The sequence below is a fragment of the Malaclemys terrapin genome, chromosome 2 (assembly GCF_027887155.1).
Source record: "Malaclemys terrapin pileata isolate rMalTer1 chromosome 2, rMalTer1.hap1, whole genome shotgun sequence".
NCBI lineage: Eukaryota > Metazoa > Chordata > Testudines > Emydidae > Malaclemys > Malaclemys terrapin.
In genome coordinates this window covers 64,179,428-64,201,460 of record NC_071506.1, presented here as the reverse complement: position 1 = coordinate 64,201,460, position 22,033 = coordinate 64,179,428, and the positions used below count along the sequence as shown (strand labels likewise).

The 22,033-nt window shown below is 38.5% G+C and overlaps 1 protein-coding gene across 3 annotated transcripts in view; it reads left to right on the top strand.

Moving 5' to 3' along the window:
- The window catches only part of CHD7 (chromodomain helicase DNA binding protein 7), a 182,151-nt gene that overhangs the window by 104,412 nt on the left and 55,706 nt on the right, over positions 1-22,033 (top strand). For 2 of the 3 annotated variants that reach the window (XM_054019706.1, XM_054019707.1), the window contains 2 exons: positions 8,455-8,885; positions 17,439-17,574. In XM_054019706.1, coding sequence (XP_053875681.1) covers positions 8,455-8,885; positions 17,439-17,574 — 567 coding nt within the window. The remainder of the gene's footprint in view (positions 1-8,454; positions 8,886-17,438; positions 17,575-22,033) is intronic. The other variant, XM_054019708.1, reaches the window with a different exon arrangement.

Sequence of the window (22,033 nt, the reverse complement as noted above, 5' to 3'; positions counted from 1 at the left end):
ACCAAATTCATGGTCCATTTTGGACAATTTCAGAGTCAGAGAATTTTTAAAATAGTCATGTCATGATTTCAGATACTTACAACATTGTGAAATTTCAGATTTAACTGTAGGGGTCCTGATGCAAAAGGGGGGGGGGAGGAACGCAAAGATATTGTAGGGGGGAATCATAGTATTACCACCCTTGCTTCTGGGCTGCCTTCAGACCTGGGTGGATGGGGGAGCAGCAGCTGCTGGCTGGGTGCTCAGCTGTTAAAGGCAGCGCTCCCGCCAGCAGCAGTGCAGAAGTAAGGGTGGCATAGTATGGTATTGCCACCCTTACTTCTGTGCTGCTGCCTTCAGAGCTGTGCCCTCAGCCTGCAGCCATCCAGCTTTGAAGGCAGAAGCACAGAAGTAAGGGTGGCATGGTATGTGTTGTCACCCTTTCTTCTGCACTGCTGCTGGCGGGTGCTGCCTTCAGAGCTGAACGCCTGGCCATCACCGCCACTCTCCAGTCACCCAGGTCTGAAGGCAGTGCAGAAGTAAGGCTGCCAGTACTGCAACCACCTATAACAACCTGGTGACCCCCTTTTGGGTCGGGACCCCCAGTTTGAGAATCACTGGTCTCCCCCATGAAATTTGTATAGTATAGGATAAAAGTACACGAAAGACCAGATTTCACGGAGGAGACCGGATTTCACAGTCCGTGATGCATTTTTCACGTCCACTAATTTGGTAGGGTCCTGGCCTTATACAGAACTCTATTTTCCCAATGTGTTGCTGCTATCTCCTGTTGTCTAACCTCTTGCTACCTCTTTAAAAAGAGGTCTGAGTTCAGTCACTCGATGCTGTCTGCACCTTTCTGAAGAGAATCAGCTTATCTGTTAGATGGAGGAGATAAAACTTACCAGAATTATACTTGTTATTGAGGAAAAGTATTCAGCAATGATTTGCTTAAACTGAAAAGTTTGGATATGTATCATATTGTCCCATAATTTGGGAATGGTGTTGGGAGCAGTTCAGATTTTGGAGTCAGGAAACTAACTGGACATTTCTTCTCAAGTTATATGCCATGATTAACAGATGAGATTCCAAAAAGTGTAAGTAAAATGTGGTTCCCTAGATGTGCTTCATAGTCTGAAGGGGCTCCTGGAGTCTAGAAGAGCGTCTGATGCAAATTAAAATGGGGTTTCTCAGCTGTCAGAGTAAATAGGGACTTTTTTAATGCTGGTGTTTATATCTGACAAAGTTAGCTGAGTCATGTCACATACTCTGCTGCTCTTACTCTAGAGCTGAAAAGCTCAATATCTCAAGAGGCTCCTCTGCCAGGGAACTGACACTCATCTGCTATCATTACTTAAGTATAGTTCACGTTGTTTCAATCCTTGTTCAAGCAACAGAAAGATTGTCTCCTCCTTAATTCCCCACCATTTCCTCCCCCCTTCGCTCACACTAACCCTCATTGGATTAATTCTGTATCCTGTCCATCCTGCCACTTTACATAACAGGCCTCATTTGAGCCATCCATCTTTTCTGAGCAGTAGAAAATGAGTTTGGATCTAAATGTGTAAACATCCATGGAGCACAAGCTTCTTTACTTTTAATTTATTAAATCTTTTGAGCATCAAATGTTTGTTTGCAAATTAAAAAATAACTAATGTGAACTCCAGGGGTGAGATTGTACAGATCTGAAGAATTTTCTCAAATAAATGCCATATTTATGTGAAATTTGTTCAAATATGGCTGGGCTTTAATTTTTTGAGAACATTTTGCTATCAAAGGCAATTTTTTGAGTGTCAAGTTATTGTTTAAAAGTTGCGTTTTTAAAATCTTGATAGATTTGGGAATCTCCACATTTGCTCTAATAAACAAGATTTTAGCAATGTCCTGCATGGTCATATTGAATGTTAATGACATTGATTAACTGTCAAGCAGTGGGAATTGATGAGAAAATGTCCATAGTAAAATTAAATGGCATTACTGAAGACAGTACTGCTGGTTAGGGAGGTGACTAGACCCAGTAGTCTGTTGTAGGAGTATTAATGTGAGCTCCAGGTTTTTTTCACATGATTAAAACGGGCCATCTGTTCTTTGTTAAATGTTTACAAAAACAGCTTTTCTCTAAAAGATTTAAGGAGATGTGGGTCTAGTAAACACTGCAATATTTCTGAGCACCTTTTTCACCTTATTTCAAATAGTACCAAAAATAATTCTGCCTGCATATCAAACAGGATTAATACCTATTTGTCTTTACTGGTTTCTTTCCTGTGGAAGATTAAATTCTGTACCAAGATGCTAAATTATGGCCTCATTTATTACTAAACGTGGAGGGGGGGGGGGAGAAATGATTTGTGTTCTGAAGTGTACAGGTAAGTTTTCAATCTTTTTGTAAAAGTATGTAGTACATACAGTTTTTTGTAATTTTTTATAAATGGAAAACAGGGTTCTGTTATTGGAAATGGTGACCCTGTAACTGTAGTTAATCCAATGTAGATTTAAAGATGAAGAACTATTTGAAATAAGTCCCTATGATAGGTTTAAGCCAATATTTACTGGTAATAACCTGTCCTACCTTCCTTCCCTTCTCAACCCCGTTTAAAAAAAAAAAAAAAAAATTTCAGACAACTGTTCTAGGGTGGAGAAATGTCTCCTTCAAGCTGCCTCTGATCTCTCGGCCTCCTCCCAGATTTGTGCTGCTCCTACACAGTTTCACACTAGGGAGCAATGTGGGGCTGTCAGTCGGGGATATAAAGTTTGATGCAAAAATATTAACCCAAAATGCACAGAAAATTAGACTTAATCACACCCATTTTTGAAGAGTATAATGCTAAAAATTAAGATCATATTGATAAAATTTTAGACTAAGACATTTGCAAAGTAAAATGAGACAGAAGTAATATGAAATGAAAACTAGAGCAGACGTAGGCTGTTTCACTAATGTATGCTTTTGAGGTATGTTAATGAAAATTTCTAGCAATATAGAAGTATTTAAATGTATAAGGTATTTATTTTGTTGAATTGGGATGCCGATTTTTAATTCTCAATAACCTAGTATTGTGAATAGGAGTTGGTATAAGTTTTTTAGATTTAGGTTTCCAATTTCATACATAATTTGTGCATGTAATATATAAATTAAATATTTTAAAGCACCACTTGAGTGAATGTTACATATATGCTTTTTTTGAGGTAGTGAGTGGGACTGAAAGAACGTGAAAGTCTACAGGTTGACACCTTAAAAAACTTAATTCACTAGTTTTGAGAAGTTCTTAAGAAAGGAATCAGATGGGGAACAATAAAACATGTAAGGTCTTGACATGAGGCAGAAAAGTTAAAATTGTGACAGCAATATCGGTCATTTTTACACCATTGTGCATAGGAAAAGGTGGAGAGAATGTGAGCCTCAACTTCAAATATCCTGGTTTTTACTGGTCTGTTCTAAATCTTGCCATTTCTAGATAGTTTTTTAATCTTTTGAAAAAAGTCATTCAGGAGATGGAGAGGCGAGGTAACGCAGGGATATTTTTGGATTGCACAAAAAAAGTAATGAAAGTGTGTGCATGTGCGCATGTGTGCATACAAAAATAAAATAACATTCATTTTGAAATCAGTGGATCAATCCTGTGAACTTTGCTTCACAGGCACACTTTGAAAAGTGGCTAAAATTTAAACATCCTCAGTCTTGTAGCTCATTGAGAAGATACATTGAAAAGACTTTATTGAAACTGTTAATGTTAGTGGCTTGTCTGGCTGCTGGGCATTTTTTTTTTAATCCTTGTGAATCATTTTTAAAAGAAACGCTAAGTTGGCCCCAACATTAGATCTTTTAAACAAGCTTTTGCAAAACTTAAGATCAATATTAATGTCTGTTTTTAAAATTCCAACACAGATAGCATTTTTAAACAAATATTTCCCCTCAGCATTGGAACCAAAACCTGAAGCTCTGAATATCTACCAATGAAATTGATTTCATAGAGTTTAATTGTCCAGACTAAGAGCAGTGCTAAAAGCAATCAAGTGGAGTAAAAATAAGCAAGGATACTTCAAGGGTTTGGACAATTGTGGTACTATCCAGACAACTAAATCTACTATCTAAAGTGTGATTTAAAAGAAAAAGTCTTTGTGACGATATCCAAAGGCAGCAACCTGGAGGAAAGCCTTGGAGGAGCCTTCACCACCCTAGTCTCCTGGGAAAATGGAAAGTAATGGGATTCCTAGCAGATTGCAAAGTAAATGAACAATGGAAGGAAAATTTGAACTACTCATATACCTTACAGGGTTCTAAATTCACTGTATCATTCAGGAAAAGGATCTGAGTGCCATTGTGGGCAGCTGAGTGAAAACCTTGGCTCAATGTGCAGTTGCAGTTAAACAAGGTTTTAGGATGGGTATATAATGGAGAGTAATACAGGGACTATTGCAATACTTTTGTGTAAGTTGATGGGGTATAGCCTAACCTCGAATGATGTGTGCAGAAATGGTTGCTTATCTTTTTTTCCCCCCCAAAAAGGGGGCAAAATTAGAAGGTTCAAAGATTGATAAGAGTGGGGTTATTCCTTTGTCAAACACTTTGAGAGCTATGGATGAAGAGCACTATATAAGACCTTGGTATTTTTATTATTTTTCAGAAAGGAGATGAATAAGATGAAATGATAAAAGTACATAAAATAATGAATGGTATTAGAAAGTAGATCAAGAGCTTCTGTTTTTTCTCATAACACAAGTACAAGGGGACATTCAATTAAATTAAAAGGTGACAAATTCAAAACTGATAAAAGGAAATATTTTTTTCACATATGTAATTAAACTGGAAATCATTGCGACATGGTGATACTGAGGCCAGAAATTTTGCAGAGTTTAAAAAAAAAAGATTGGACGCTTGTGTGGGTAATAACTTATAATAGCTATTTGTATGGATAATAGTTATCACTAATGTGAACAGAGATTTTTGGAAGAGATATTAAACTTCATGCTTCAGGGTGGAAGCCAATCTCTCGCAGGGATTTAGGAGGAGACCTAATGTGCAGGCACATCTGCCTAACTTCAGGTTGTTTGCACCTTCCTCTGAAGTATCTGTTTCTACAGTCAGATACAGGACTATATGGACCACATGAATGATCTGGTAATTCCCACGTGGCATCCTGGACTATGTTTAGGGATGCCATGTTTTATATTGGCCTCTATCAGTTCTTCTTTTTGCGGATACAGACTAACACGGCTGCTACTCTGAAACCTGTCATTATGCAAGGCACTGCATTTAGCCGTATGGAATGGAAATCCATCAACCTCATGAAATTTGTTAGTCTCTAAGGTGCCACAAGTACTCCTGTTCTACTTTTTGCGGATACAGACTAACACGGCTGCTACTCTGAAATCTATCAGTAAGGTGTCTGATAAATTTGAAACAACCCGCCCTGCCGTTTTCTCTTAAACTAAACTCATTCTTCCAAGATTTTCTTCACCATTCCTTTCGCCTGCTGTAGCAGAAAATCCCCTTCCTCATCACTATTACAATAGTACCTAGAGGTCTGAACTGAGAACTGGGGCTCCATTACAGCAAACACTTGAGACATTCCCTACACCAAAGAACTTAGTCTAATAGATGAAGATGAAGTGAATTGCCCACGGTCACACAGCAAGTCATTGTCGCAGCCAGAACCTTGGTCTTCTGTCTCCCAATCCAATTTCCCCTCTCCAACTCTCTCCTCAATTCTCTGCCATGAATAGTTCCATTGCCTATGGGGTGGTGTCTAAGGCTTTCCCAAGCACCAGTAAAGTAAAAGTGATATTTGTGGTAATTTCATTGCAGCTACTTTGGAAAGTTGTGATCTGCAGCAGAGGCACTAGTTGCTTCTCTGCAGATTAGGGTTCTTATCCATATTAAGAATTTTCAACACTTCTGCCATTGTTTGGTCTAGCACTGGTGCAGCTCCATTGATGGAAGTTATTGTACACTGTGTATGTGTTCTTATTGCTGAGTATCTACAATGGGAGGGAAAATATCTCCCCCAGTCTATGCTAATGTTTCTATGGCTACAACCACTGGTGAACTTAATGCAGTGCTAGGCCATTAATAGGATAAATGCTGAATATTCTCAGTGTACATATAGTTGCTAGGACAGAACTACTTGGATTTACATTCAGCAGCTTATTCTAACAGCCACGAGGAATTAAAACCCTGAAATAAAAAAACTTGGATGACAAAATAAAACGTGTCTATATTAGGAAAATTTGGCATGCTATCCATAATTTGGACTCCTCACAAAACTGTAACATACCATAAGTCCACATACATTTGTTACATATTAGGTCCTGATGGGTAATAAACATAACGTGTGTGTGTGTGTGTGTGTGTCTCTCCAGTGTATGTACACACGCACACACGTACGCACGCATGTACACACACGACAGTTCACACCTTTACCAGAACTTAAGTGGCAGACCAGGGATGGAATTGCAGTCAGACAGTTGCAACTCTGAGACACGCCCAACATCTCAAAAATAAAAAATAAAATAAAAGTGACATTACATAGTTACAAAGGCTACTTGTCCCCCAGAAGAAATATCCACCTCTCTGCTTCTTGTCCCATACTTTTCCCTGGCTCACTGATCCCTGTCTTCCAAAAGGCTGGGCCTCAAGAAAAGCCTGGTGTAGGGCCCTCTTCCATCTGCATTGATAGTGTGATGCCATGGCATGACGTAACTCCTTGTCTTCACAGCATTTGTGTGGATAGTTGTGTAGGGCAGAATTATCTAAAGCACTGAGTGGAACAAAACAAAAACAAGAATAGATGCAAACAGACATTCTATACTTGCTCCAGAGTGTTATGCCAGGAACTGTGGGACGCGTACAGAGGTGGGCAAACTACAGCCCAGGGGCCGCATCTGGCCCTCCAGACATTTTAATCTGGCCCTCGAGCTCCTGCCGGGGAGTGGGGTCAAGGGCTTGCCCCACTCCACGCAGCTCCCAGAAGCAGCAGCATGTCCCCTCTTCAGCTCCTATGCGTAGGGGCAGCCAGGAGGCTCTGCACGCTATCCCTGCCCCAAGCGCTGCCCCTGCAGTTCCCATTGGCCAGGAACCAAAACGTTTGCCCACCCCTGGACACGTACAACATACAGGCAGTGCTTTCGAGGAGTGCTGTGTGAGAACATGGTACACTGGGCATACTCAAAATAGCATGGATGTTTTTGTATTAGTCCTCCTTTGTGCCCCATCTGCAGAGGATGAGAGTCCATTACAACCCCACCCTAGAGAACAATGGCTCTTTAGCATATACTGTAAAAGATCATGCTCTTAGCTCTGGAGGTCCTCAATTCAATCCTTGGGATGTTGATCAAAATGTTGATGTCATGCATGCACCAGTGTAAATGGCAATGATGCAGTTCTCTTGTGTAAATGCACCCTATGATTGTGTCCTATTAATTTTCCAGTTCTGTGTATAGAAGCCAAAGTTAATACTTGTTTTCAGATGACAAAAGTCCCATATAAGTAACTCACCTTTCCCAGATTACTCGTACAAAATAGCTGTTACCAGAATATGGGAAAGTCTTATATAAATAACCTTTATTTCATAGATGGACAACTTTAGGATAGCAGAGGGCCATAAACTCCACTAAAAACCCCTTTGTCAGGCCATACAGAAAACAACCTCCCTCCCCCCAAAAATTAAAGGTTGAGCCAGGTTGCTAAGGTACACAGTCTTTTAGTAATATTGCTACTGCCTCATCAGCACAGATTACCTCTGTCCCATGCCTCCCAGCTCGTTACTGCCTACCTATTGATGATTTGGGAGCTGAAAGCCAATGAGGTTTCAGCCGGGGCCTTCACTCCCCACCCTCCACCAAGCATAGGAAGTAACCAGAGATAGGTGGCATGGGACGGAGTTGGAGCCTATGTTGAGGGGAGCAGAGTGGAGGTAGAGATTGGTGTCAGCAGGACCTCATGTGCCAAGTTGTAATGGCACTCAAATTTGGCCTGGCTGCCCCTCCATCATGCCACCATGGAAGGGGCTCTGCTATTATGCCACCCAGCTTATGCCGCTGCCAGCCCCCCCAACTCCCCAACCCCCAAGACTATATTCACCAGCCTCATATGGGCAGGCTAAATAAATCAAACTGGTTGGCGGGATGAGGCCAATGTCTGCCTTATTTTTTTTTCATTTTTAAGTCTAAATGAATTTTATTTGGTGTATGAAATTTTGTTTGTGGATTTATACCTTTTATACAGAGTTTTTAGGCATGAAGAATTTTATACTTTATAGCTGTTCTGCCACAACCTTAACAGCAGCATAGCAGTGCTTATAATTATTGTACAATATTTGTTTGAAATGTTACCAATTAACTTCACCTTCTGTTTTCTCTTGTCTCCCTCCATGACCTCTCAGTCCTAAAATAGAGAGCTCTAAGTAAACAATTTTATGGACCACAAATGTGTGTTTTTTATTATGCTATACTAATTTAATGCCTATTTGTATTTCTTAGCATTCTCCATCGGAGCCCTTTGTAGAGAAACCAGTGCCGGATATGACTCAGGTTAGTGGACTGAATACCCAGCTAGTGAAAAATGATGATTACCTGCCATCGATTGAACAGCAGCCTCAGCAAAAGAAGAAGAAAAAGAAAAACAATCACATTCTGGCAGAGGGTCCCAGTAAAGGTTTTGGTAAGGAAGATTTTCCTGGTTGTCTTGACAGCCAGGATCAAACCAGGAACTCATTGGATTGCTCCCAAGAAGAAAAAAAGAAAAAGAAAAAGCCCAAGTCAAAAAAGGAGCCGAAGGATCCTAAAGAACCCAAGGAAAAGAAGGAGCCTAAGGAACCCAAGCCTCCCAAAACCCCCAAGCCTCCCAAAGAGCCAAAGGAAAAGAAAGCAAAAAATACCACACCAAAACCCAAGACTAGTAAAAAGACAAGGTAGGTCAGGAAATATCTCTTTGGGTATGTGATGAGTTGGCATTCAAAACAAAAATAATGTATTGTGTGTATTCGTGGAATTTAAAACAAAAATCATACAAAAAGAATGGGGGGAAAACATTTTGTTGGCTAGGGATTATACCAATTTTAACTATTTTGCCTTTTTTTAAAGGGGGGAGGGGCAAAAAACCCATACAGCCGTAAGTGAAATAATTATGCTGATACAAAAATTGTAGCCTCTCTAACCCTGTTTCCTAGTAATTGGAACAGGAGAATTATCTCCACTTGGCATCGTGATTCTTTTTAGGGTCAGGGTTAAAATCCTCGTAGGCAATATAAGAGAGATCAAATCGCAGTACAGTACACAGTCATTCCAAAGCAAACCATCCCCCCGTTTCCTCCCCTGCCCCCCATCCCTCCAACTATCATGAGTACAAATGTTCACTGAGAAAACTGAGAGGGGGAAAAAGACATTAAAACTGATTTTTTTCATTTGTATCTAAAATTCCTTACAACTGTTCTGAACCCGTTCCAAACATCTGAATCTGTTTTTTCAAGATGTGGCTAATGTTAGAAAATATATAACTTCCAGATGGAAGCACAGCCAGACCTGGTTAATCCAAATCAGTTTGCAGAATCCATTTGTATTAAGATTAAAAACATTTTGATTAACAAATCTGATTTGCATGTATTCTGCAAGGCTGGTTACTGTTTAATTCTTTCTGATACAGATATATGGATGAATGAAGCTCAGATAGTATGGACTTCTAGTAAGAATGAAAGGTTTTTTTGGGTGGATAGGAAAACTAGTGTTTTATTGAAGAATCTGTATAAGTTGGCAGGGTGAAATGTACTGTAAAAGCTTTATTAGCTTTCCAGTACAGTTGAACCTACTTATAATTTACAAAATTTTATATATAATGTTCCAGACTGCTGAAATGAATTGATGGGTTTATACGTACAGTAGTTTAATTTTCAGTTACATGTTACTGAATCTAGGTAGTGGACTGAACAGCTTTCCCACTGTATCCTTTTGAAACTAGAAGACTGTATCATCTAAATGAAAAGATTAATTGTTTGCACGGGGACAGGATATTCATAGTTTTGGGGTTTTGTGAGGGTTTTTTTTTAAAGGCCACAAGAGAGAGGACTATTATGATTATCTAATTCAACCTCTCCCCATAACATAGGTCTCACCCAGCCATTTCTACATCAAGAAGTGAAAGGCATGAGATTTATTTGAAAAACGCTTCTCACTGCAAACTTTTTCAACTAGGTGCTATGAATATAGTTTCTACAGACAGTCTTTCAGAATTTAATAACGCTTAACAAACCAAGGTTAGAAAGAATTTGGTTCCAAAATATGTCGTTTCCTATGAATTGGGATTGACATCAGGCCTCAACATTTGAGATGCCACATAACCCAGGCTGATAAGTCTGTGCAGGTCACCCCAAGTGAAGTCATGGGACTGCACCTTGGGGGCAGGGGAGTAGACTCTCCTTTCAGGGAACAGAACTACTCTGTTGCATGCCTGTGGGGGTGGGAGACTTTATTCTCTTTTCTCCTCCCTTTGCAGTACCCCTTGCAATTGGAAGGGTGAATTTTGTAATACTTCTCATAGCTGCAAAGTGCTGTTCTTCCCACTCAGTGGGGGAAAAATATACCTGGGAGCATGAGCAACACTTGTAGCCTCTTACCCCAATAAGCAGGACTGTTCAAGAAAAGTGTACTTGCCCAGTCAGTCACAGCCTTGATTCATCATTGCCAAATGTACTTTTCAAGTCCAGATTCGCCTCAGTCTGTCTGCTTTGATAGCTTCAGTATCTGGGAGGTAAACCTTGTCAAAGAACCTGCTGACTGGGGGGCGGGGTTAACATATTCATAAGGAATATGACTTCTGTGAAAGATATTTGCCTGCTTTTGCCACGCAAAGACTGGGAAATCTGTCCAGTAACATTGGTAATTGAATCAAAGTTTTAAGCGAATCAACAGGATAAACCAATAATCTGTTGAGCCACAGTCTTCAGATGGACAGAGGAATCTTAAGTGATGTATCTTGATCTTGCTATAGTGCTACCCCACTAGGAATGATATAACATCACAATAGCAGAGATGACTAAAATGGATGCACCTAAATGTAAATTCTGAGTGGCAAAGGATAATTACATAAATCGAATATGTGGTGCTGAAGGTGGTCGGGTGTTTTGGTTATGTTAGTGCTTGTTATACTGCCATAGTAGCTTGCTTCTAGGCATTGGATTACAGTAGTGGCAATTTTGCATTTTGAAAGCTCTGTGATACTTGTTACTTTCAACCTCCAATAAACTAACTTGAGTTTATGTAAAAAGCCGTTTTCTTAGGGGTTCGGATAAGTGTTTGGCTCTGAATTTTCTCTCATTTCAATCAGAAGTGTCTCTCTCTACATACAAAATACGAGGCATTTCCATTCATCAAATTCGGTTGGAAAAGTGTAGCCCCTTTTACTGGATTGTTCAAAAAGTATCGCTACATAGATAGTACATAGGCAGAGACCGAAACTACCACTGAAGTGAAAGGATGAAAAAATGAATTGAATTCAATTATAAAATGGGCAAAATACACTAAAGTAGCAGATTATTCTAATCAATATGCATACTTTTATTAAAACAGCACATCAGAGTTAACTAGCCATATAATCCTCTTATTGACCATGAAAGTATAGAAAAATCTTGGAATCTCCCCATCTCCTTTCTTTGGAGTAAGCCTTGAAGAAATGTGTAAGCTGCCTGGTTGTGATACATCGTAATCACATGATGAACAAACAGATGAATAACAGAAGAAGTTGACTTTTGTAGTGCTTATGTGAAATACATTTCCACTGGCATCCCAGAAATCTAGGAAACTTCAAAAGTGAACTTCACTGTACAGTTGGTACTTTTGGAAAGCAAGTCCATGGACTAGGATGGCATGGTTTAACTTCCTGTGGCTGCTAGCCTGGCCCTAAAAGCAATAGTAAAAGGATACACAGAAATGGCAGCTGGAAGAAATGAAGGGGGTGGGGGGGAGAACCCCCTTACCCCTAAAAAGAAACCAGTTTACGATCACTGTAGCCATATAATAGTTTTTGAGAGATTGCAAAATTTTGAGCCCTGAGTACAGATAAAAGATAGTATCCGAAAACATTCTTTCAGTATATTGACTACATGTGTGCCAAAGATTATGTGGGTCACTAAAGTCTGCCAGTTTTCCTTTTCAGTCTGGTAGCCCAGGTTACTAAAAGAAATTTGTTCATCCCCACTGCCATTTTTTCTATTTGTTATTTCAACTGAGTATAAAACATCTGAAAAGCTTTTGGTTTTTCGAAAAGCTTTTAGAAAATGTTTCACTACATCCCAGGCTGTACAGAAATTTTGTCAGTGCCAGCATTTGAGGGAGAGGGAGTAGTAAGTTTTGTCTGTCTCTGTGTCTACAGGAAAACTTCCATTAGTTTTGAGGAAGATGGGGAAATGGGAAATGTACATTTCTGAAATGCCCAGAATCTGCTCCTCAAGTCCATGCAGATCTCCTTAAAGCAGTCACTTAAGGTGCAGTCTACATTATGTATGAGAGTCAGATGACTTGGTTATTACATGGTGGTTCGTGACCCAGTTACAGTGTTGTTAACACTTCTAGTGTGGGAACTTGAACCTACACCCAAAGCTTTAGCCCAGTTATGGGACATATTAGGCCCATTCATAACCAATATCTTGAGCCGGGCACGAGATAACCATGTTGTAACAAAGTGGCTCTTTATATTTGTATTGCAAAACAGCCCTGTGCAAGGGACACAATTAAGTTTGGGAGGATTTGTGTTTTAAAGCCTTCTCTATACCTATTATCAAGAGGGCTAAACCTAAGCAAAAAGCCATAACAAAGATAGAATCTAGGGCAGCATCCCGCTTGTGAATAAAAGGAACCATTGGCTTTTTCACCCTCAGAGCTCTTGGACCCTGCTGGGGGGACTCTTGTCTTTTGTATCACCTTGACTAATGAGGGTTTACTCTAATTCTGAATTATTATGTATATCTAGCTTATTGCCTTCTGGGATGAAGCTCCTCTCTCCTTCCTGCAGTCCAAAGCTACTGGAATGGGGTGTTGGTAATGCAACATTCTCACCTATAGAGGATGGAAACAGACTTCCATCTCCACCAGAAATGGGAGAGAGGATCATTCATCCCTGCAGGACACCCTGATTCCTCTTCTGCTTGTAGTACATAAGCAGAGCACCAGTCACAAGACTCATCTGCTTTCCTTGAGTGCATGCCTGCAGTACTTTGGGTTGGCATGCCACTCCCCTATTCTGTTGTCAGGTGGACTGGGGAGCAGAACTCAACTGTGGGGCAGGGTTGTTTGCTAAATTCATTTTCCAGGGCAAGTGGTTGCATGTTAATTTTTTTCAGGTTTTCCTTTTATAGCAGGGTTCGTTTTAGAAATTTGTCTGTGGGCTAGTGTCCTACAAATGAAAAAAAGAAAGGGATCAGAATTTTAACCATATGATTTATTTATTTGGATTTTTAGACAACAATAAGAATACCCCTCCAATGTTTTGGTCAACCTTGACACTCTTTTACATTACACTAATGAATAAACAGACCAGTTAGTAATCCCCGATCAGATTAAATAAACCAACAGTAGTACATTTATAACAAGAACTAGTTGACCTCCCTGCTCAGTCCTTTGGAGCCTGCCACACTGTGTTTTGATACTTTCAAATTGCATGATTCAGCAATCCCAGTTTGTGATGCATTGACCTGGCTCTTCTGGTGGTGGTTCATTGTCTGACTGACAAAAAGCTTATTTTGTTGGGACACATATTGTCTCCAACTTTAATTCTTTCTTCCTTGTTGTCCCACTTTTCTTCTCTTGCCGTCATTCTTTTTATTATTGTCCCCCATTGCCATTCTGATGGTTGTGCTGCTAGTGATTTTATATGGGACGGTATGGTATGCTGCCTTAAGGAATAAGCACATTCAACACAAAGTTAGTATTGGATACCGGATTCCGAATCATGTAATCTGAAATGATGCCTGGTGGTGTGTATGCTTTAAATAAAAGGGCTATTTTTAACAGCAAATTCTGATTTTTTGTTTTGTTTTGTTTTAAACTGTGCCAGGTTGATGCATTCTGTTTGGTTCCTGGAACCACTTGGCCTGTGAGATCTTATGCCTATGACCTAAATATGTACAAGTAGCCTATCTCAAATTTATTCCAGAAATGTAGGAAATACCATCCTGTACATATTGATATTTAATACAGGCACCTAAGGCATCAAAGTCAGTTTTTAGCTGTCTAACATGGGTTTTAGATCTCTAAATTTGTCTTTAGGCACCTACATCTAAAAGTTGGGCCCTAAATACCTGAACTATCTAAACTCTGAATGGGATGTGTTTTGTTTTGTTTTTTATTAGCAGGTGGATTTAACTAGTTAGGTAGCAAAGCAGGTTGTAACGGATCCACTTAGCAGTTATGAACATTACACCTGCTTTGTGAACCATGGAGAGGAAAGCAAGATTGTTGACAGCTTCAGGAAGTGTTTGTTCCCACCCACCAGGTGAAGTCACCTCCTAGTGGGCCTGCAGCATGACTATAGTATGGATGCAAATCCTCATTCAGTTCAGAGACTGAGCCTTGTTGCCTTCACCCTTTATTTGTAGTTGTAGTTTCCTTCACCCTTTATTTTCTAAATGAGGTAGTGGATAAATAGATTTAAAAAAACAATTGTAATTATTAAACAGAATCTGCAGTTTACTTGTTCACTAAAGCCAAATATAGGACTTGTAGAAAAATTGCTGTAATAAAGCAAATTAGATTATTTTTTTTTCCCCCCACGTGAATAGTACTTTTATATGTACCTGCTTTCAGCAGCCATGGCATGAGGATGATTTGAAATCCTGTCCAAATTACTTGGTACATATCTTCTATTACTATGAGAGACTTGGGGGAGTTGAAGCACAGCTTGTATATGTAGGTCATAAAAGGCACATATGAAGGTGTTTAGCTCACACCCTCTACTGTTACTAAGAGGGGAAGGTCTAATAGAGTTCAGAAAGAAATCTTTGTGTAGTTAAATCTGCTACAAGTACCTCACTTGGATATATGTTCTTTGTCTGAATCTTCCTGTGTGATAAGCATTTGGAGATGCTGTATGACTTGAACAATTTGTGGACATTCCATAGAGCATTCTTAGGAAGGGCAGACAGAGAATCATTAGCACTTTCTTGCCTTTCAGCAAATTGATATTTTATCAAACCTAGGCTATGCTGTTCTTCAGGACATTAAGCCTGTTATTCATATGTGATCGTGCACCCAGGGCACAGTAACTACTACTAAATTAAATTGTATGCTTTGCTCTGATTTATAGAGGTCACCAGTGAAAAGCACTAGCCTGTCAACTTACTTTACCTGGCAATGGTTCAACTCCCTGACAAGCTTACCTTTGATTTAAACAAATTTGAGAAATATGTAAAGTTTTGGAAGCAGTTTTGCACTGATTTGATAAAAGAAACCACAAAACGCTGCAGCGCAGGTGTTGAGAATGTTTGAAAGCTGATTGAGAGAAGCAGATGGCTTTAGTCAGTGGCATCCAGCCAAAAGAGCAGGTGCTGGTCATGTGACCACTGGTTACCAGGGTAATCTGATTGCTCTTGGCGTGCAGATGAAAGGAAAGGGGCCCAGTGTTCAGCTGTAGTATTGTATAATTTGTGGCAGTTAGAGCGGAAATAAATGCTGGAAATGGAGCCTCATAGTAGGGGAGACTTCTGTCCATGTGTAGCATGCACACTAGGACAGTTGGAAGGGGAACTGTTTTATAGATTAGTTTTTTAATGATTTGTCTTATGTGGTTCTTTCAGTGGTACCAAACTCTTTAGAACGTTGTCAGAATTGAAAGATTTTTGAAAGCTAAACTATATTACTGTGCTCTAGAATTTTGCTCTAATTAAGTTGTATTTTTAAATTTCCCAATATATTAATGTGTAATCATACAAAAATCTCTTGTGAGCATTGTTTTTAAATATATAACCATGTTACAAAACAGGAAAAATACATCCTAGAAATTCTTAAAACCAAAACATGGTGTAACTGTATTTGTATGATTTGTTTTACAAACCTTAATATAAATATGCTCTCATTTAATAAATGCTTAAGTCAGAAGGTACAGGATTGAAAATTACCAAGTTTTTTTCCCTAGCTAGCATCCCTGATATACAATTATGAATTTAAATAAATGGAAGCTGTTTTAAAAGTTCTTGAGATGTCTGTCTATTTCAGTTTTTCACTTGACAAAACTCAGCATATGATTCTACATTAAATGTTTTTTTAAATGTTTCAGCACAAATGTTAGCCACTCTTTAAAAGCAATCATATGTCAAACCTGCAACAGACATGGGGGGGAAAAGGGCACATATATAGAACACACAAATCTACCTAAAACTTCAAAAATTGAGCACACTTTAAATTGCTCATAAAATTTCCCCCTTCAAACTTACATTTTTTGGTGTCATTTAAGAATTTGACCTTTTGATATTTGATATAATGTTCAAAATCCCCTAGTATTTAATTGGAAGATGGAGGTTTTGAGGTATGTCTTCTCAGGTATGTCGTTTCTTTAAATTAAGTTTATATGCACAGACAGTGTTAAATACAGTGAGAGGATTATACAAAATACCCAACTCCTTGGAAGCTTGAATCTATTTTAAAAAACACACACACCATTTCTCCCCCCCCCCCCCCCATCACAGTAATGTGGTGTTGATATAGCCTTTCTCATGAATCTTCAGCTATTGGTATTCATCTCTTCTCTCCCCTAGTAAAAAGCACTGGAGAACTTGGGCAGAGGCAGGTTAGGGGAAAAAAATCATTTTGGCTACTGTGGACAATTACAGACCTGGTCAGGTGAAGTGAAATGTAATTAATCCCTGCTGCACAAACTGACCACACCTACAAATTATGGTTGTACTAATTGACTAGGTATGTCTGACCTGAGACTTGAAATAAAAACTGTCCTGCCTCAGTTTCCTTGTAAATACCATGAAACTACAGAATAAAAATGATGATTTGCTCATTCTATTCACTATTCTGATAAATTCCTTCTATGGCTCTGCTCAGCTGATTATTTTCCATACGTGCATTTTAAGAAGAATGCACGTAGTGATCATACATTCACTTTTCCTCAGATTTATCATGGAGCTCAACTACTGTTCGGAATTTACAAAGATATTGAAGTGGAAGTCAAGTTTTCATTTTAGCCACTCATTTGACTTTATCAAATATTCCAGTCAGTCCATCCAACATTAAGTGCAGGCCACATCAGCAGCTTGACCTTGGCAAAGGAAAGTAAGATGTCATGCTAAAAAGGTCAAAGGGAAGTGTATAAAAATAACAGAGGTCAATGATATTTTAAAGATTTGTTTAGCTCTTGAAAATAAGGCAAAGTGATTAGAGTAATAAAATAACTAGGGATAAACATGCCTTCATAGTTCAACATATTATATTAAATTTTTCTCAATCACTAATCAACAATATTTATATTTTAGTAACAAGAAACCAGACTCAGAAACTAGTGCAGTGAAGAAAAAGGTCAACAAGGGAAAGGAAGGTTCTGAAAACTCGGATTTAGAGAAAACACCACCTCCATCTCCTCACGAAGAAGATGATGACCCAGGTGTTCAGGTAATGCCATTATTTTGACATTCAAAACCTAATTATTTAGCACCAGGTAACTATATATATGTATAAAACATAAACTCTGACTCCATTAGAGAGATGCTTTTAAAATATTTTCTTTGTTGGCTGGAACAGTATATCAAGAAAGGTAAGAATTGGAGATCCCAGTGGCGAATAGTGTGTTAAAAGAACTTTCTTGTTTGTAATTTGGCTTTACTGGTTTGCCATCTGTGAATATATACAAATGAGTTTCACTTTCTTTCCTCTCTGTCACTATACTGTATTCTGATGCTGGCCTTTCTAGTGTAGATATATTACTAGAAGTCTTTATGTAGTCCAGCCTAGCTAACATTTGTTTTTTTGCATTTACTTCTTGGTGGTCCCTTTTTAGGTCAAGCATAAAGCATGAAAGAGCAGGGTAGGGGAACTTTTATTGCTACTGCTTGTACTATACCTGTCCTGTGGATAAATAAAGGACTTCCATCTGTAGGTCTGTCAGTTGTAAACATCAAGAGTGCTAAATTCCCTTAGGAATTTGCTGATGTATTCTCCTGATGTTATTGTTGCATTCTTATTTTAAATAAAATCTGGAAATGAAAACATGCATCTTGTTTGGTGGAGATATTCGGATATTGCTCAGGTAACCATACAGAGAGGTGTTTAGCACACAGGTCACAAATGTACTGTTGTTTTTTCTCTTGTGAGCCCGTTAAAGATGTTCCAGTGAACAGCAGTGCCACAGAATGTATCGTTTCTGAATGTTGTAAAGTAGGCTGCCAAGAGGTGATGTTTTAGGGCATGGCACAACTAGTCTTTCTTTTCACCAGGTTTTTCAATAAAGGTTATAGAATTTATTATAACAACACTCAAACTTTTACAGTATACTAGTTCAAAAAGCAAACAAATAGAAACAACCCAAAGCACTATTTGTCTGTTTCCCTCAGTCCATTCCCTCTTTTTTTTTTTTTTTTTTTGCACTCCTTAGTAGCTATGACATCTCAGAATAATGCATTCTGGAACAGAAGAGCAGATACAAACAGCATGACATTAAGAATATCTAAAGGATGCATTTTTAGTTGTGTTCAGTTTTCCTTTTAGCTTGGTTAATGGGTGAATTCACCATGTTGCTGATGTAAATGAAGCATGTTTGACTAGAGGGTTCAGTTTTGTGCAAATCAACTTAAACAATATTGTGCTGGTATTTTTAGTTTGAGTGTTAATTGGACAAAAACTTCCTTCTAATCCAATATGAGACACACAAGAACTTTAATAGTATAATATTAATATCTCTCCGTAAATAATGAAAAACAATTAGTTTTTTCATCATTTGGTAATAAAATATCACTTAAATACTTGATTTTTCATTCGTGCTCTTAAAGTTTTATACTTTTGAAATGATTGTTTTTTGTATTTATATGTGATTAAGGAAGGACATAGTCATAGACATTAGGACATTCAGAATTAATGTTCCTGCAAAAACTTTACTTTTTTCCTTCACACGCATGCTTGTTAATAGAAACTCGCATTAGCTTATCACTAATCTATAGAGAGTAATACAAATAATTAAATATGCATACAGAGATGCTGAAACAATTTGAATAGTGGGGGTGCTGAGAGCTATTTAACCAAACCATAAACCCTATATATAATGAAATCCACTTCAAGCCTAGGGGTGCAGTAGTACCTCCAGCCCCCTAGTTCCAGCACTTGTGTATGCATATTTAGATTATAGACAATATGAAGCTAAAATGTAAAACTAGAAATTTGTTCTTCTTAGTACTGAATCCTCAGTAAGACTTAGACAAATGTGTAGCTTTTCCTATTGTTACATAATGCTCCTTAATTAGAGGAAAAAAGTATAGTCTTAATATTTTTGCTGTACTGTCACATTATAGTGTGTTGTGATGTCATATCTGTAAGTATTACCACAATGAAAAATTAAATATAGATTTGTAGTTTTTATTCAAAGTCTAAGAGCAACTCTGTCCATCTTGCTACCTACAAACCAGCAATAAGTAAAATGTTAAATTGAAAGCGCACAAATACACATATGGATTCAGGCAAGAATACATAAAAATTGAAAAGGCTCTTGTGGACATTACAGGAAACAGGAAGCTAACCATGTAAATAAACATAAAATGCAGGATTATCCTTAGTAGTTCAGCATCCTTTTCATTAAGGAAATGCAAGAAGAGATTTTGGCACCAGAAATAGTAGCAAATATTTTCAAATATCCAACTATTGCCTTTATATTGCAGTTTAAGGGGAACTCCCCTAACTTATTTCTTCCGAGATGTAATTACATAGTTGCAATATCTTGCCTAAAGAAATGCTGTCAACTCAGACTTGACACAAAATTTAGATTTTGTAAGAAAACCTAGCAGAAGGTAGTATTTTTATATATAAATATTTATATAGCCATATAAATATTTCTAAAGCTATCCAAATATAAATATCTTTAGCTCCATCTATACAGATCAAAAGATATATAAATATGGATTGAAATGTATACATCTACTGAGCCAGTCATACACATTTGTATTTAGCACTGTAGGTGTGCATGGTGTTTTTCAAAGTAAAAGCAGTCTATACCCCAAAGAGCTTATAATCTGAATTAGTTTCATGAGATGACACAAAGGAAAGAGACCGGTAGAAGGGAGGGAGGCATACATAGAAGGCTATGTGGCTTGTTAGGTGGTACAGTCATAATTTTAGTCTTTAAATTTTTATCATTTAACTTTGTATTTATTGTGTGAAGGCAATGGGAGAATTGGTGCTTGAGGGATTGTGAAAAGGTAGATTTCTATTAGTTTTATTATAATCCAATAGAAACAGTTATTTTTATAAATACTCTCTTTCAGTGTTTGCATACTGAACATTGTAGCACTATGAACCATAAAATGAAAATTGCTACAAACAAAATTGTAATTAATTTATGATTTTTCGATCATCAAGCTGAAAAAATGAAAAAAGTAACTAGTGTAAATATTGAAGAGTAAATTGAAATGTTCAGGTTGTCATTACTAAGAATCTAAGATGTTAACAATCCAGGTACTATGACCTCTTTGTTTAGAACTACTGCAAAAATATCATATTCGCTTTAGAAATGTATAATGTATAATTTGCCAGTGATTAGTTGAAAAAGTTGAGAAAGATTGTTGCAGAAAATGGGGGTTAACTAGTGATTGTTTAAAAATAAATAAATTAATTTTAAATTCTGCAGTAAATGTGTATTTATAGGATACTTCCTATAGTCTCTATCTCTTTTCTCCTCAAACATATTTGAATTAACTTGTTTTAATGCAAGTATATTATTTAGGTTGCAAAGTTAAACACTCAAAACTTAATCTCAGATCTACAGTTGTCTTCATGGGCAGCGCGTATAAGAGGCTGGGGGAGGTTAAGCCTCCCCAAAATAAAAAAAGAAGCTGGCCATGTGGGGGGCAGATGCTGGATGTGGCTCACCTCCCTTTGGAGACTTGCCCCCTTTGCACCCTGGGAGCAGGAGTACTGGAAGTTCCCTAGAAGTGTGGGGGGAGGCACCAGTGCCCGGACCATGGCCCTGGCCTCAGCTCGGCCCCTCCCCTCCTCCTACTCCACCCTTAAGGAAGAAAAAAGTGGGCATGCTCTCCTCCCCTGTTCTGGGCCGGGGGCCAGAGAGGAGTGAGCAGCGGATGGGGCCTCAGAAGAGGTGGAGTGTGAGCAGAAGAGGCAGCAAGGATGACCAGAGGGGAGGCTGGAGTGTGGGCGGGGCCTCAGGAGGAGGGGTGGGGCAGGGGCCTGGCAACAATCTGGATGCTGGTGCCCCCCCCCCCCCCCCTCCACTTATAGGGAGCTACTGGCTCTCCTGGGCTTAGCCTCCCCAAATGAAAGACTCACACGCCACCTATGGTTGTCCTTGAAAGTGAGAAAAGGGAAATAGTGAATTTTTTCCTCAAAGTTTGTGTATCCAGCAAAACCGGAATATAATTTCATGGGACAAGCAGAAAGCATATCTAGCCCCAGGGCTTTGTCCGGGCTGTAACAGTGGAGATGTTGGAGATTCTTGAGAATCTTTTATAAAAGGTGTGAAACAACCTAAATATATGGATTTTTACCAGCTCTCCCTGGAATTCCTAAAAGCATGAATGACTAGTGTAAAACTTCAGTACATTATCTGGAGTGAAGGAAAATACTGTACTACACTTTTGCTAGCCTCTATTTTCAAATTTGGAGATTTTTTTTTAAAACCTTTAAATAAGGGGCTTAATTCTGCACCGTGTATAAGGCCTCAGCTCACAATGAAATAATGAAGATGAGGTCCTCAGTGAGTGCAACTGTCTTCATTCATGACTACATATATACCAACTCTGAAACTCCGAAAACAAAACTAAGGAACATTCACTCTTTTTGCTTCTGAGTTCTATAAATGGCTAAATATTAAAATAGAAATAAAATAAAACATCCTTCCAATTCAGAAACGAGC